This window comes from Eretmochelys imbricata, chromosome 2 (assembly GCF_965152235.1).
Source record: "Eretmochelys imbricata isolate rEreImb1 chromosome 2, rEreImb1.hap1, whole genome shotgun sequence".
NCBI lineage: Eukaryota > Metazoa > Chordata > Testudines > Cheloniidae > Eretmochelys > Eretmochelys imbricata.
Genome location: NC_135573.1, coordinates 70,193,182 through 70,210,202, shown reverse-complemented (window position 1 = coordinate 70,210,202; position 17,021 = coordinate 70,193,182). Strand labels below are relative to the sequence as shown.

The following is a 17,021-nucleotide window of genomic DNA, read 5'->3' as shown; positions in this document are numbered from 1 at the left end:
TTCAGACACAGTGGCAATATCTTGACATACGAAAGGCAAATCTGTTAATAAGGACAGTCCAGAGTAGTATGAATCTTCTGGTGATCCTTCAGTCAAAGATTAAACCTCATCATTTCCAATATCTGGGGAGGATTACCAGCGTGAGAGTGAAAGGGGTTCATGGTTCTTGTTTCAAAAATAGATCTGCACATTCAGACTTTATTATTCTTTCTTCACTGGAGTAAAAAGAACAATCTGGGTAATGGCTTGGGATTTGTGGCATACCTGTTCAACCCAGATAGGGAAGGCTAAATCAGAGGCCTGCCTTACCTCTAGTCTCCACAGAAGCATTTGCAATTTCCAAAAGCAAAGAAGAGCCCCAAACTGAATGGTGAGAGGCAACAGCACAGGTAAGTTGAGGCTAAGTGTAAGTAGATCACTTAATTAGTTTTAGTAAATATATTTGATCCTTGAAATCAAATTAAATAAACCACTAAAAGCTTTGCCTTAAACAAAGACTATGCGTAGAATAATCTACTAATCAGAAAGCTAAAACTCAGTTAAAGTATGGAGGTAGACGACCAGTAGCAGATTACTCAGGGTCAGAAATATCTCATTCACTGCACAGAGTGTATGACTGCTTGCCTTATGGTAGCACATGGATCAACTGGTGCAAACAGTTTATGTCCCTCAGAGACCACATACTGAACCTTGAAGCCAGAACTGCTGAATTGGAGCAGAGAGAATTATTTATAGAGTTGACAAACTGGGTCATTGTAGAGTGAGCCCATCTCAGAACTTTAATTAAAGGGGAACCTGACTTTTGGCACATAAACTGAATAAGGTTTTAAATGACTGTTTAGACTAAAAGTTGGATGAGAGCTGATAGATGTCAAGGATCACTAAGTTGGACAAAGAGGTCTGCTAGAAATGTCAATAATACAAAAAATATCTCTGTACTCATATGACAGAAATTGCAGTTTAACTGGTACAGGAAACAATTTCTGTTAAACTAGCAAATTGTTAAGCTAAGGAGTTTAACAAGATTGGATAGTTTAGATACAATAAATCCTCCATCTTGGCAAGGGGTTAGATTAGATGACCTTTGCGGTACCTTCTAACCCTATGATTCTATGAGGCCCGTGGTTTAAAAAAAAAAAAAAAAAAAAAAGTGTATATACATATGAGAGAAGCTTAAAAAACTAAAGCCCAGCAATGAAACAGTACCTTGACATAAACAGGCATTACTGACCATCGTGTAATCACAAAAAAACAATGGGATACTGAACATGTGGCTATAAACTATGCACAAAGGACTTGGGCTAAAGGTGTAGAAAAGCAGTGCTAGATCTAGACTAAAAGATTCCACAGAATCCACTGAAATAGAAATTCTAAGCAGAGAAGATCAAACAGTTGAATCCATATGAATACAAATTACAAATTATAAGAATACAAATATTCTAATAGGCTTATGCTACTGGCCTCCAATTCAGAAAAAGGATATTTACGAAAGTAACATGCTGGAGTTGGTTCAAGTAGTAGTTACATTTGAGCCACAATGTGACAATGACTCACATATAATTAAGCTTAATATGCTTGAGGAAAGAAAGGTACCAAAAATTAGTGCAGGGACACCGAAATGTAAATAGGAGGGTTATATTTAAAAACGTAGGAAGACTAGTTGACATAAGGTATTTAGACTTTTTAAAAGCCTTTGACAAAATGCTTCAAAAGAAACTCAATAGTCATGGTGTGAAATGCAAGGTATTGTTATGTAGCCAGGCTCTGATTCAAGACTGACCAAGAAAGAATAAATGGTCAGTTTTCATCATAGCCAGAGGTTAACAGTGAGGTGCCACATGGTTCTTTCAAATGCATTTATCAATGATCTGGAAGGGGTGAACATGGAGGTGGAAAAATTTGCAGATGGCTGAAAATTTAATCCATGCTGCAGCTTATCCGAACGGGCAACAATTACAGATAAAATTCAGTGTTGACAAATGCAAAGTAATTCACATTAAAGGGAATACTTTGAACTACTCATGCACCTTACTGGATTTTAAATTAACTGTGCAACAAACAGAAAAGAGACCTGGGCATCACTGTCGCTAACTCAATGAAGACCTCTGCTCAATGTATGGCAGTGGTCAAACGCATCAATGTTAGGACACAAAGAATGAAATGGAAATCATCAAAAATATGTCAAATCTATGGTATACCCTCATCTACTATGGGGTATTCCGTTCTGGTCATGCCATCTCAAAAAGGATATAGCAGAAGACAGAAGGTTCAGAGATGGGGAATATGAAAGATTAGGGGCATGGAGAGACACTCATATCAAGAGAGACTGGAGGTATGTACCATAGAGAAGAGATGAACAAGAAGGGCCATGATGGAGATATACAAAACGATGACTGGTGCCAAAAAAGGAAAACTGAAACTTCTATTCATTTGATCTCATAATACAAAAAAACAAGGAGACATTCAATGAAATACAAATATGGAAAATGCAAAACGGATAAAGCAAAACTTTTTCCTAGAACATATGAGTATATTAGGGAACTGACTGCCACAATATCAATGAGGCTAAAAGCTTAGGAGGAGTCAAAATTTTGACATTTATAAAGGATAAGAAGGAGTACCCAGAATTAATAGTAAATACTTAAAAATTAGACCAGTTTTAGAAGGGACATAAAACTCTCATTACTCAGGACAACAGACAACCTCTATTGGCATTTAGGATAAAACTTCTCTTCGTTTTCCCAAAACTAACTGCAGGGTTTTCTTGCACCTCTCTCGGTAGCATCTGGTTCTGACCACTGTTGGTGACTGGACATCAAATCAGAAATTAGTTTGATCCAGTACGGCAGTTCCTATGTTCCTGTGATAGTGGTAATACCATATCCCTTACAGAAACATATTACCTTGCTCTTCCAGATGTTTCTGTCCTCCTGGCACAGACTAAGAAGGTTCTATGTTAAATTGGTGATCAAGCAGCCATACTTGAAAAACAGACCCTGTTAGTTGCATGGTACTACTCTCCAGGTGAAGTCTTCCTATTTATTTGGTTAATCTGTTTATATCTCATTCTGATTTTGATAGGACAAGGGTAGGAGACAGCTCAGTAAACAGGTTTAAGTGAAGCAGAATGAGAATTGGATGGAAAAAGGGAAAGGAAATGCTAGGAATCCTCCATACCAAAATCTCGAATACAAATCCGTAGCATTTTTGGAATAGCAAGGGGTTGGACACCAAGTAACATTACCAAAAGAAAACAAAATTATTAAAATTGATAATTGGGAGAGAGTTAATTAGATGGAATTATTAATTGCTTCTCACAAAGTTAGTTCAGGAAAACCAAATCAAAATACGGAATTACTGATTATGGTTATTAATGAAAATGCACTCATGAGGTAATCCACATAAAATTTACCAACGACTCTTTTTCCTATACATTAAGGTATGCCCATAAAATAAACAACTGAATTTGACTTTGAAATAAACAAAATGTTTAAGTAATTAAAAATGACAAAAGGAACTAACAATTAAACCAATAAGAATTATGCAAATGAGTTAAGTATATAAAAGAAAGGTACATAAAATGAGTGATGCAATGTAGCAATATTTTAAAGGTACATCTTAACTAAACATGAAATTCTAAAATACAAAGCAAGGTTGGTTAACTATATTGACTTGACTAGTACCATAAATTTGAGTGTAAAATTCAAAAAGCTATGTGCATCAAGCATAATGATTTCACTTAATTCCTTAGGACACTAACAGCATCAACAGGTTGTTTACCCTAATTAAGATTAATGAGTAGCTAAGCATTATTAACATAATTCAACAGCTAAACTTAAAGAAACAGTATCACACAACCAAGTATAACATCAGTTTAACTAATTTACAACAACTAGAATTCAACTTGACATCAAAACTTTTAAACTAACGAACGAATTTGGATGAAACTAGATAGGTCATATATGACAATGTAATTGAAAGCAGCATCAACTTAAAAGCTAGCAAAACCATTACTACGTCTCTTACTTCTGTCTTAAGGAAAAAGTATTCTGAGGGCTCAACATGATTTTTAGGACAAATCCACAGGCATATGACAACTACAGCTTCAAAATAAGCAATATTCAGGTAACACACTTCAGCTAAGAGTGTGTCCTATGACAACATGGAAAGCAAAGATATAATAACTACACACAGTGTGACTGTTAAAATAATAATACAGGGTAAATAAACTAGCTTTGGGTTTGGTGGAGTTACACAATTTTATAACTGTGAGAGTTCAGAAAGTAATTTGATTAATGAATTTGATAAAACTGAAGTTGAACCAACCAGGCTTGGGGAACAGTCTTTAGAGAATCGATAGGCAAACAGTGTATGGCAGGGAGATACTGGTGTTTGAGTTAATTAGCAAAAGAAAGAGCTCTCTGAGGGTACATCTACACTGCAAAAAAAAACAAAAAAACAAAACAAAAAAAACCACAGAAACAAAACACACACACACCACAGTAACAAGTCTCAGAGGTCAGGTCAAGTGACCCGGGCACATGCTACAGGGCTAAAAACAGCAGTCAGAGCCTGGCTCCAGCTCAAGCAGCAATGTCTACAGAGCTATTTTGAGTCTTGCAAGCCCAAGTTAGTTGACCTGAGCTCTGAGACTTGCTGCCATAAGGCTTTTTTATTTATTTTTGTAGTGTAGATGTAACCTGAGAGAGTATTGAAGGTAATGACATCTACCAATGGGTAAGCCCTGTAACAGAAACAGAAATATCAAGAAGTATATTGCTTTTGGTATTTGAAATAGACAAAAGGTAAAACAGTAACTATTTAAGTTACCACAAGAAGTATGGAGATAAGGCTAGTTTGGCGTGCACAGTATTAACACATTATGTAACTCTAGTTAGAAACACACAACACAGTTAAAGTTAGTGTAAAAATATTCTAAAGTTTATAACACTCAAATAAGGACAGAAGGCAGATTTTGAAATTACTCACTCACAGTGTAATGTTACAAAAGAAAGGGATCTGAGGATGCTTCTCTCATTGGAAGGTAATTCTCACACATACAGAGACATCACAGTTGTGAGGGGTAAATGTGTAGGATATGGGGAAGAAAACAGAGTTTGTTTAAATCAAAGTAATTTAAATCAGCAATTTCAATCATGATTTAAATCAGCAAGTAGGAAACCTTGATTTAAATAACTGATTTTAACTGCATTTTGTGTTTGTAAATTTTAGATTTTTTCCTAAATAAAGTTCAATTCTCATGGTTGGTAACCATTAAAACATGTTGATTTGCCTATATAGCCTTTACACTAAATTTGGTGCTTCTTTTTCCTAACTAGGAGGATACACTATAGCTATACACATTTATTTAAGCAGTTATATAGCTTAACCTACATGTAATCAGCATCTTAATTTTTTACATTTTTTAGTTTAGAAAATGCCAAAAGAGGATTTCTTATTTACTAGCTTATTTTTTACTTTTGATTTTTGTCAAGCTCTATCTAGATGGAAATTCAATTTAAATTAAAAATGCACAAAAACAGCATTTAAATTTTCTTTTTAATTAGAGAAAATTTCCTTAAATGTGCTGGAGACATAACAAAAAATCATTTATCAAAACATTTTGCATTTAAAACTGATTAAACAAAAATATTTCTGTAATCAGTGAATTGAACTGATTATTTCTGGTCACCATGCCTTCAAGATTTTAGAACTAAATGGATCTCACCTTGTTCACCTAGTTTTCACTCATAGATTTGAAGGCGGGTGGGGGGGAAGAAACAAGCTTTCTTCGTTTTTCAATTCCCAATGGGTTTCTGCATTTTGAATGACCTAGTCATTGAAATGAACTAGTTGAATAAACTGAAATTAAGAAAATATTCTCTCTGCACTTGCAGAAGAGGCTATTGCTGTAAAAAAATGATTTAGCACTTAAACTCTTGCTCCAGATGCTTAGCCAATGACTCCCAGCAGTTCAGTGGTTTGATTTTCCTTAAAAATTAGCAACAAGTATGTACTGCTGTTTATCTCGTATTTAATTTAAATGATTTTAACAGATAACTAGTTTAGGCCTTAACATAAGTTGTCAATTTAAAATTAAGTTTGAAATAGGTTAAATTTAAATTTAAAAATTCAATTTAAACAAAAAAAACTGATTTTTTTTTTAAAAAATAATTGATTTTTATACACCCTTGCAGAGCAGAACAGTGATTTAAGAAAGCTGCTAGTTTTCGGTAGCCTTTGAAGTTAGGAACTGAGTTTAAACAAGACAACGAAGTTTAACCATCAAATACTGAATTTTCACAGAGATCTAACATACAGTACAGTTCCAGATTTTTAAATGTAGTTATGATCTCAAGTCTAGTTTTTTAAGCAACAGCAAAAAGTTTTAGTAACCTGGTAACTGTTAGGTCACCCCGAAGATACAAAAATGCAAATATTATTTCCTTCTCATTACAGTGTTCTGTAGAGGAAGACCAAATTTTAGGCACAAGTACTTAGTTACAAGACATTAGGTTTAAATCATGTAACTCAGGCCACTTGTGATTCTTAGGAAAATATTTCAAATATTAAGGTTGCTAAAGGCTTTATTTCTTTCTTGGTATTTAGTTTGAATCAGGATATCTTAAGTTTATTAATTTGGAATTTCAATTCAAGGATCCAAAACAATGGTCTGGATTTATAGAACAAGATTCTGAACTACAAGGGATTTAGAAAGGCAGTATTTTTGCTCTTCAAGGCCAAATTCTGGCTTCCCTCAAAGCACAGAAATTCCCTGGAATCTTAAATTCTGACTTTTAAATATTCCTATGCTTTAGAGCAAAGTGGGATTGATCTCACCCTTCAGTTGTCCAGGAAGTCTTCTGGCTTGGAGATAATTTCTTCTTGGCATCTTTGATCTTCATGAAGGGACCATCTTTCTTGAGGCTGCTTATATTTGGCGACTTTGGACCTTTACGCTTTCAAAACCCAGGTTAATGTCCATAAAGGACTTCTAGTTAAAGATTCCCTCTCTTGGGAGAGGAAAGTCACTTAACACTTCTTACATGAATAGGAGGGCTCTTCTTGGGTCAAGATCAGGATGCCTCAGCATTCGGAACCTCAGGACCTGCACTGGATCTCTCAGGTGAAGAGAATTGCCTCTCAGAGGGGTGAGAGCAGTGAACTGACATTCTGTAACACTTTTCATACTGTTATTCTTCCCATTGTATTGAGGGGCTTGGTCTACCCCTGAAGTATGCATTTTCCCACTGGCCTTTTTAAATTTTGGCGAGGTATTTCCTTTTATTTACGCTTGGTAGAATTCTATTTATATATATATATATTTTATATATATAAAAAACTTAGGCAGATAATATCAGTGTTTAATTTTAAGCATTTTTCTATTTTTATCTGTTTACATTTTCACATTTTCAGGAAGTTATTCAAATCAGACAGGGGTGGAGTCAGACAATTATGTAAGGACAGAAGATTTTGAGATTCAAGAAGTTAAAGCTTCATAACTTTAGCTTAACACATAAAATTGTATATCATTATCATGTCAAAAATAAATATCCTTAAACTCTAGTAAGTTTGGACGCAGCATTTCTTTTATTTTGCCTCTATGTAAATTTTGATCATCATGAATAGTACTATGTTTTCAGGTTTCAGAGTGGTAGCCGTGATAGTCTGTATCAACAAAAAAACGAGGAGTCCTTGTGGCATCTTAGAGACTAACAAATATATTTGGGCATAAGCTTTTGTGGTCTAGAACCCACTTCATTAGATGCATGGAGTGGAATATACAGGAACAGATATAAATACATGAAAGGATGGGAGTTGCCTTACCAAGTGTGAGGTCAGTCTAACGAGACAATTCACTTAACTGCAGAATACCAAGGGAGGAAAAATAATTTTTAGGTGGTAATGACAGTGGTCCATTTCAGACAGTTGACAAGAAGGTGTGAGTAACAGGAGGGGGAAATTAGTATTGGGGAAATTAGGTTTAGGTTTTGTAATGACCCAACTCCTCCCAGGCTTTATTCAGGCCTAATCTGATGGTGTCCAGTTTGTAAATTAATTCCAGTTCTGCAGTTTCACATTGGAGTCTGTTTTTGAAGTGTTATTTTGTTGAAGAATTGCCACTTTTAGGTCTGTTATTGAGTGACCAGAGAGACTGAAGTGCTCTCCTACTGGTTTTTGAATGTTATGATTCCTGATGTCAGATTTGTGTCCATTTATTCTTTTGCGTAGAGACTGTCCAGTCTGGCCAATGTACATAGCAGAGGGGCACTGCTGCTACATGATGGCATATATCACATTGGTAGATGTGCAAGTGAACAAGCCCCTGACAGTGTGGCTGATGTGATTAGGTCCTTGGTGGTGTCCCTTGAATAGATATGTGGACAGAGTTGGCATCGGGGTTTGTTGCAGGGTTTGGTTCCTGTGCTGGTGTTCCTGTGTGGTGTGTAGTTGCTGGTAAGTATTTACTTCAGGTTGGGGGTCTGTCTGTAAGCAAGGACTGGCCTGTCTCCCAAGGTCTGTGAGAGTGAGGGATCATCCTTCAGGATAGGTTGTAGATCCTTGATGATGCACTGGAAAAGTTTTAGTTTGGGGACTGTAGGTGACAGCTAGTGGTGTTCTGTTACTTTCTTTGTTGGGCCTGTCTTGTAGTAGGTGACTTTTGGGTACCCTTCTGGCTCTGTCAATCTGTTTCTGCACTTCACCAGGTGGGTACTGTAGTTTTAAAAATGCTTAATAGAGATTCTGTAGGTGTTAGTCTCTGTCTGAGGGATCGGAGAAAATACGGTTGTATCTTAGAGCTTGGCTGTAGACAATGGATCGTGTGATGTGGTCTGGATGAAAGCTGGAAGCACGTAGGTAAGTATAGCGGTCAGTAGGTTTCTGATATATGGTGGTGTTTATGTGACCATCGCCTATTAGCACTGTAGTGTCTAGGAAGTGGACCTCTTGTGTGGACTGGTCCAGGCTGAGGTTGATGGTGGGGACCGCAGCTTCCCGCAGCCCCCATTGGCCTGGAGCGGCAAACTGCGATGAGTGGGAGCCGCAATTGGCCGAACCTGCGGACGCGGCAGATAAACAAACCGACCCGGCCCGCCAGGGGGCTTACCCTGGAGAGCCACGTGCCAAAGGTTGCTGATCCCTGCCATATAGTTATCCTATGTTAATGCATGCCTTTACTGTTTTTCTCATCCTCCTACTGTTTATCGTATCCTAATGTTATGTCTCGTCAAATTATGTATTGTGTGTTCTAGAGCAGGCACTATCCTATTCTGTTTGTACAATGAGCTCAAAGATAGAGGCTCATAGGTGATGCTGAAATCGAAGTAATAAATATCACCCCCCTAGTTTAAACTGTTCCTTGAAACCACTGTTTATCATTGGTAACAGGAGATAATGTTTTCAGACATATACTATAAATCATGTTGCATTTGGAAAACGGCATGTCATATGAAATATGACCTGCAAACTACTACAGACACAGCATGGGAACATGATTTCCACATTCCCCAACTAATTAGTATGGGGAAAATACTTAAGCAAATGTTGTATCCTGGGTGTGGAATGCAGCAGCAGTCACAACTCTCCCACCATTGCAATATCAGGAGATTATACAGTGACTAGTAACTTTTCCACCCTCCCACCGCCCCGCATTTGTTCTGAATTCCTCTTCATATTGCTTCAAAACAGACACCATGAAAAACTACTCTGTAGAGTACAAGGTTACAGAATCCTTCTTCACAATCTCTCTGAGAGCTGTACTATCATGCAACAGAGCCACCATGGTTTTATTATACTTATGATCTTCCAATCACAGGAGGGGATTATAGAGATTTCCCAAGAGACAGATCTTGCTGACGTGTTTCATAAGCTGTCTAATAAACAAGCCTATAATATCCAAAGACAAACTGTAGGACAAAATTAATTGTGGAGAACGAGTATGACAGTTTATTCATTTCCCCCTTAATAATAATACCACCTAGCTCTTATATAGTGCTTTTCATCCCTAGATCTCAAAGCAGTTTACAAAGGAAGTATTATCTTCATATTACACATGGGGAAACTGAGGCACTGGGCAGTGAAATGACTTGCCCTAGGTTACCCACAAGGCTAGTGGCAGAGCTGGAAATACAAGACCCAGATTTTAAGGCCCAGAACAGTGCTCTCTTTAAATGCTAATCTTTTTTTTTATCTGGAATAATTTGAAGAAGAATTCCTTACATTTTATGGATATGCTTCTTTTGCAAAGCAAAGCAGCAACATGGCATCAGACAAGTAACCACACCATTTTACCCCTTTATTGCTTACTAGCAGAAGACTGCCACAAAAAGGCACACCACACACAGCATATGCTCATCCTTCTGGGATCCTTAGTATAGGTGATCAAGACCCATAAGAGGCATTCCGAAATATGTGATTTCCTAGTTACTGGTGGCAAGATAGTTACTGGTGGCAAGTATTCTAACACTTCTGAATAGGATCTACATTATGTGTTTATGGATAAAAATAAGAGATTCCAGTAAATAAAAAACTGCACACATTGTCACAGGTTATTAGTATCTCCTTCAGATTAAAGAAAAATTAATCTGACTGATTTGTATTAAAATTATAATCACATTTATTTTCTATACTCAACCCAGCAGACACTCGCACTGTAAGGCTCTGTCCAGAAGAAATAGAGCCTTAAGCACACACACTAACTATGTAGTTTGGTCCATTATCACAGCTAAAAACAGAAACCACAGCTCCAGACTGGAACTGAAAGAACTGCTTATAGAAGGGAGGAATCTTGGAGGAAGAGGGATGGGCAACTCAGCTCTCCACCTGCTACTCCATATCCTGGGTCCAGTTCCCTCCTGTGTGAGGCAAGGGCATGCAGACATTGTAATTATTACAGTCCTTGACCTGTATTACCCCTCTTACACAGTGCCAATCAAAGTGGGGGAGAAAGTTGTATGGATGTCAGTCTGATTGTCTCCATAAATATTCAAATATCTTATATAGCCCTTATCATATTACTTGAGCACTTTACAGTTCACAAATTTATCCTCACAGCAACCCCGTGAGGTACAGAAGTATTACCTACTTTCTTATAGATGGGGGAACTGAGGTACAAGGTAGATTAAGTGACTTGCCCACAGTCACACTGGAAATTTGTGGCTGACCCAGGAATCCTCATTAATCCCAGGGTGTGGAGCACAAGTGCAACCATTCCATAACCTTCCCCACAGGGATACTGGGGTACACATTTTAATAGTCATAACCCCACTTTTCTCCACCCTTTTTTTCCAAATCCCCTCCATGCTGCTTCAAAGAACCATCATTGTCCTCGTCTTGTGCCCTATCCAGTAAACTAGGGTTTCTGGGTCACTAAAATGAATCAAAGGGTTACGGGGCTGACTGATGTCATCTCCCTGCTCTGGGCATTGAGACCTGATGCATAGGGTCACAGCACCATTGAGGTTTGGCTCAGCTGACCGTCCATCATGATGCAGGGGTGGGGAGGGAGTAGACGGTAGCCGCTCGGGTAAATCTGGGTGAATGGCCCTGTGTGACCATATGCACCAGGTTGCAATACCATACACACATATTTGGCCCCATCCGTCCCCCTGGGCCAAATATTTGTACATGGTGCTTGGGCTAGGCCACACCTGAGCGATGCTGAGACCCCAGTGTTTGCAATGCTCAGAGTACGGAGCCAACCCCAACCAGACACACAGGATATGAGATGTGAGGGAGGGGTTGGTGTCATATTCTCCAATAAGTAACCCCCACAGCCAGATGACAACTGCCTTCCATACCTTGCCCTGCCAACCCAGACCTCCAAGGTTCCCTAGCTCACGGCCATGAACTCCCCCCACATCCCAACCCCCCAAAAATCTTTCCCCACTGCACCCCAAATCCCACCTTATCCTGCCCCACATGGGCCATGAATGGGGTCTGTGTTTGGAGGGTGGGGTGAAGACTATCAGCTTGCCACCCTTCCTCGGACCCTTCTGCCCCGCAAGTCCTTTCCCAAAACCTCCAAACTCTCAAATCCTACTGCATTACAACCCAAGACCCCCAAATCCCACCCCTCACACTCAAGCCCCCATGGACTGTGTGGGGAGCTGTGTGGGTTTTTTGGTGATGTGTCAGCTCACCTCCGCCAGTTGCCAGTGGGGCATAACATAGCTATTCATCTCTGTTCAGAGCATCTGTAATCTTAATTCTGAGTCCTTCCCACCCCAATAGGCCACTGGAGGGCAGGGGGGAATTGGGTCAGGGGGCCTCTCTGGGAGGGGGGGTCCTCTGGGTCGCAACAACCTACCAAGGTTTACAAGGGGGGAGGCTGGGCTTATAAAAGGTTGGCGTACCACAGCATTAAACCACCTTCCCCCGACAGGGAGATGGGAAATCTCTCCAAAGTTAGGGTGAGAAAGTAATGTGCATGTGGGGGGCAAGAACACTTTATTCTGTTCTCCACCCCCAGAATGTTAGAGATAAGTTTGATCCCATTAGACCAAAGATTTGTCCATGTCCTCTCTCTAAGGACACACGGAAGTCAGGTTATTAAAGCCAATTAAAAAGTTCTTCCTTGGTTGATAAATTAGCAGGCAAGGGAAGAAACTGCCCTCCACACTGGGGAGTGCATCAAGCCCAGCACATCGCCAACAATTCCTATTAATACTTGTGGTGGGGCGGCTACCCCACACAGGGAGAAGAGGTTAAAAGCAGCACCAGGGAGGCTGCTCAGAACCCACTAATCAGGAAAGGGCTTATTGAGCCCACTAATAGGAGGAAGCCATGCTGGAGCAGCAGATCAGTGCCAGCAAGGGCCATATATAAAGGGCTGCTCAGAGAAGAAGGGACTCTCTCCCTGTAGGGCAAGGGAGGAGGACTGGCTGCCTGAAGAAGTGCCACAGATAGAGGAGTGCTGGGCAGGGGCAGCAGAGTGCGAGGGTGAACTCCTGGCTGATGCCTTGCTACAAGGGCTGAGCAGGTGCAAGAGCTACCAGGGAAGTGGCCCAGGGAAAACAGGCAGCAGGTTGGAGGAGGGCAGTATCTGGCTGCCAACTATAGGGTCCCTGGGTTGGAACCCAGAGTAGCGTGAGTGCCTGCCCCCAGCCTTTTGCGCCCCACTTGCCAATGAGGAGAGTGGTCAGTATCTAGACTGCAGAGTGCCCCTGAGGAGAGGGGCTGGAACTGGGATTGCAGTAGGCCGCTGAGGCTAGTGGCGGGTCTAGGGACTGCTGGTCCCCTGGCAGTGGGGAGATACAGGAGTGGGGGCACAGTCGGAGGACCGTGCCCAGAAGATGACGCTGCAGTCCGGGGAGTGACGCCAGGCCAAAGAATGGAGACAGCAGAGATGGCAGGCATGGCAAGCCAGACACTACCAGCTGAAGGCAGACTGGCAGGGCCGAGAGCTAATTCCCATGACAGCCAGCAGGAGGCGCCGAAATGCTGAGTCCCGCCCCGTCACAATACTGTTGTGTCATATTTTGCACTTTTATTTCAAAAACAGTTGACAAATTTTATTTTGGAGTGCACCAGACACATCAGTCACCAGAACTGAGAGAACTTTTTAGTCCCAAGACAGATAGCCTATTAAAATACTACTGAAAGGAAGGATTTATATTTCCATCATGAATCAAGTTGGATCTGCCTATTACACGTGGTACAAAACATCTTCCCATGTTTGGAGACATCAACAGTTACCTGTGTACAATGAAGATGATTAACATTTTTATCATTTAGCTCACTTCTCTATTGCCTTCATTTTCTTCATTAACCTCTATTAGTATGAAGAGAAGCAATCAGTCCAGATATTGAATGCAGTGTTCCACATTCCTGAACCTGGTCTACACGGTTGTCAATACCACATACTTCATCTGTAGATGCCTTTATTGTAGGAAACATTCATTTCCTATCTGTACAAATACACTAATTTAGAGAGATTCAAATGGAACTCAGAGTGTTTTACTATCTAAGTGGAAAACTAGCACTCAAGGACAAGTAAGCGAAGAACCAAGATCTACATAAACTTTTGGGAAATGAATCTTATTTTTGTAACCCCTCCAAAACTTAGACAGGAGATTGGAAAGGTACAATTTTTAAAACTGTATCCACCAAGATTCTATTTGGTTTAATAATATTTGAAAAACAACTGGTAAGTTTTCCTGTCCTCAAGCTGAGATAGACTTAAGCATGTTGAACATAAAGCAAAAGGCATTAAAGCTCAAACAACCAGAGAAAAGTGATAGTGTCCGTATCAGCAGCGTACAATACATTTAGCAAATATTATGAATCCACAAAAATGTTTTCTGGAAGCTCTATTACTGTGACACATGCACCTCAAAATGGCATCCTGTAATCCCCATATTAATTATTCATATGTGGTTGTGCTATTTTATAATAAACATGCCATGTAAGATATCATATGAAACGTCATGATCTGCTGAAGCCCACTGTTCTATGCAAATATGTATACCATCAATGAGTATGAAGTTATGAGATTTTGTTGTATAGTTGTTACTGAAATATGCTGTAAATTTGCTAGGATCCACAAAAGGAGGGTGTTCAATGACCGTTAATTAGCAGAGGAGTTGCAATCAAGGGATTTACAATTCAATGATAGTTGCCCAAACACCACACAATGGGGACTGCTTAATTCTATGACTCAGTTGCACAAGACCACACCTGGAGGACTGCTCAACCTATTGATTCAGCAAAGCCCACCAGGACATGTCTTACAAGGCAAGTGTCTTACAATCACAGAATATCAGGGTTGGAAAAGACCTCAGGAGGTCATCTAAGTCCAACCCCCTGCTCAAAGCAGGACCAATCCCCAACTAAATCATCCCAGCCAGGGCTTTGTCAAGCCTGACCTTAAAAACCTCAAAGGAAGGAGATTCCACCACCTCCCTAGTTAACGCATTCCAGTGCTTCACCACACTCCTAGTGAAAAAGTTTTTCCTATTATCCAACCTAAACCTCCCCCACTGCAACGTAAGACCACTCCTCCTTGTTCCGTCATCTGCTACCACTGAGAACAGTCTAGATCCATTCTCTTTGGATCCACCTTTCAGGTAGGTGAAAGAAGCTATCAAAACCCTCCTCATTCTTCTCTTCCGCAGATAAACAATCCCAGTTCCCTCAGCCTCTCCTCATAAGTCATGTGTTCCAGTCCCCTAATCATTTTTGTTGCCCTCCGCTGGATGCTTTCCAATTTTTCCACATCCTTCTTGTAGCGTGGGGCCCAAAACTGGACACAGTACTCCAGATGAGGCCTCACCAAGGTCGAATAGAAGGGAACAATCACGTCCCTTGATCTGCTCGCAATGCCCCTACTTATACAGCCCAAAATGCCATTGGCTTTCTTGGCAACAAGGGCACACTGTTGACTCATATCCAGCTTCTTGTCCACTGTAACCCCTAGGTCCTTTTCTGCAGAACTGCTGACTAGCCATTCGGTCCCTAGTCTGTAGTGGTGTATGGGATTCTTCTCTCCTAAGTGCAGGACTCTGCACTTGTTCTTGTTGAACCTCATCAGATTTCTTTTGGCCCAATCCTCTAATTTGTCTAGGTTCCTCTGTATCCTATCCCTACCTTCCAGCATATCTATCACTCCTCCCAGTTTAGTGTCATCTGCAAACTTGCTAAGGGTGCAGTGCACGCCATCCTCCAGATCATTAATGAAGATATTGAACAAAACCGGCCCCTAAGCACATGGACTAAGGATGTAAGAAACAGTGGCACCTTGCCTTGGTCTTTCTCCTCCCTCCACTTATGCTTGAAGCAACAAGAACACTGAGAAGACAAAAACTTCAACTGAGGAAACTGGTCCAGGCTCAAGAGACACCTGTGTATTAAGAACTGTAACATGCAGTGGGGTGAGAAAATTGCTTGCTAAATACTACCTAGCATCATAAAGTTTAAAATGTAGATTGTGTGCTTATCTCTTATTTTCTTTGGTAACTATCTCTGACCCCTTATGCCTACCACTTATTTAAAATCTCTCTTTCCATAATAAATCTGTTTTATATTTTATCTAGAACAGTGTGATTTGTTTGAAGTGCTTGGAAAATCTCAGCTCAGGTACAAAGGCTGGTGCATGTCCTTTCCATATTGAGGGAGAGGGGCAGACAGGGTAATAAACTTACACTGTTCAGACTTCTGGCCAGGGTGAGACAGTATAGTCTGGCGGTGCAAGGCTGGGAAGCTGGGGGGAATTGGCTGGTGCCTTTCTCTATGTGATTCGTGAGTGGCTTTGGGAGCATTCATGCAATATAGCTGGGTGTGGGGCTCCACATGCTGTTGTGCTGAGTTATAGCAGTTCCTGGAGAGGTTTGTTGCTTGTCACTAGCAAAGCCTTGTGAGAGACAGACCAGGTGGAACAGTTAAGGGGGTATAGTGGTACCCCAGTTTCAGGCTGCACCATGGGGATGCCATCACAATTACAATTTATGTTGAGATGCTCTGAAGATTCTTCAAGCGACATCAAGATACAGAAGACCTTAGCACACTTCAATACATCTAAACGTGAAACTCAGGCATCCGAAAAACTGCCAACACTTATAGGATGCATTTACCGCTTTTTGAATCAACTCATATTGATGACTAGCCTGGAGTTATTATTGATGTGACACAGAGTTATTCTAATTAGTTTTAAATCCACTAAATTCTCAGGATTCAAATGTAACTTACCACAGCAAGCTGTGTCCGCGAAGCTACTGTGTGAAAAACTGCAGGCATCATGAGAGATTCTTCAACTTTTAATTCCATCTCATTCTCTGCTGAAAATGTGGTTTTGGGAATAGCTGGTGGGCGTTCACATAAGATCATCTCTTTGTTGAACAGAAAAATTGGGTTTGTGTCCTATATTAAAATTAAAATATCCTCATAAAGAACTTTGAGAAATAAAACATGCATGCAATCCAATCAACTAATTGCACTAGCATGTTTTGGAAACAGCATAACTTACGTAACTATTCATGGAAAATTACTTATATGAGTATTGCACTCAAGAGAATTATACATAA

At 40.1% G+C, this 17,021-nt stretch overlaps 1 protein-coding gene across 5 annotated transcripts in view; it reads right to left on the bottom strand.

Moving 5' to 3' along the window:
* Nucleotides 1-17,021, bottom strand: part of RB1CC1 (RB1 inducible coiled-coil 1) — a 166,212-nt gene that overhangs the window by 123,010 nt on the left and 26,181 nt on the right. For 4 of the 5 annotated variants that reach the window (XM_077810279.1, XM_077810280.1, XM_077810281.1 and 1 more), the window contains exon 5: nt 16,687-16,857. In XM_077810279.1, coding sequence (XP_077666405.1) covers nt 16,687-16,857 — 171 coding nt within the window. Of the gene's footprint in view, nt 1-16,686; nt 16,858-17,021 lie in introns of those variants that run through there. The other variant, XM_077810283.1, reaches the window with a different exon arrangement.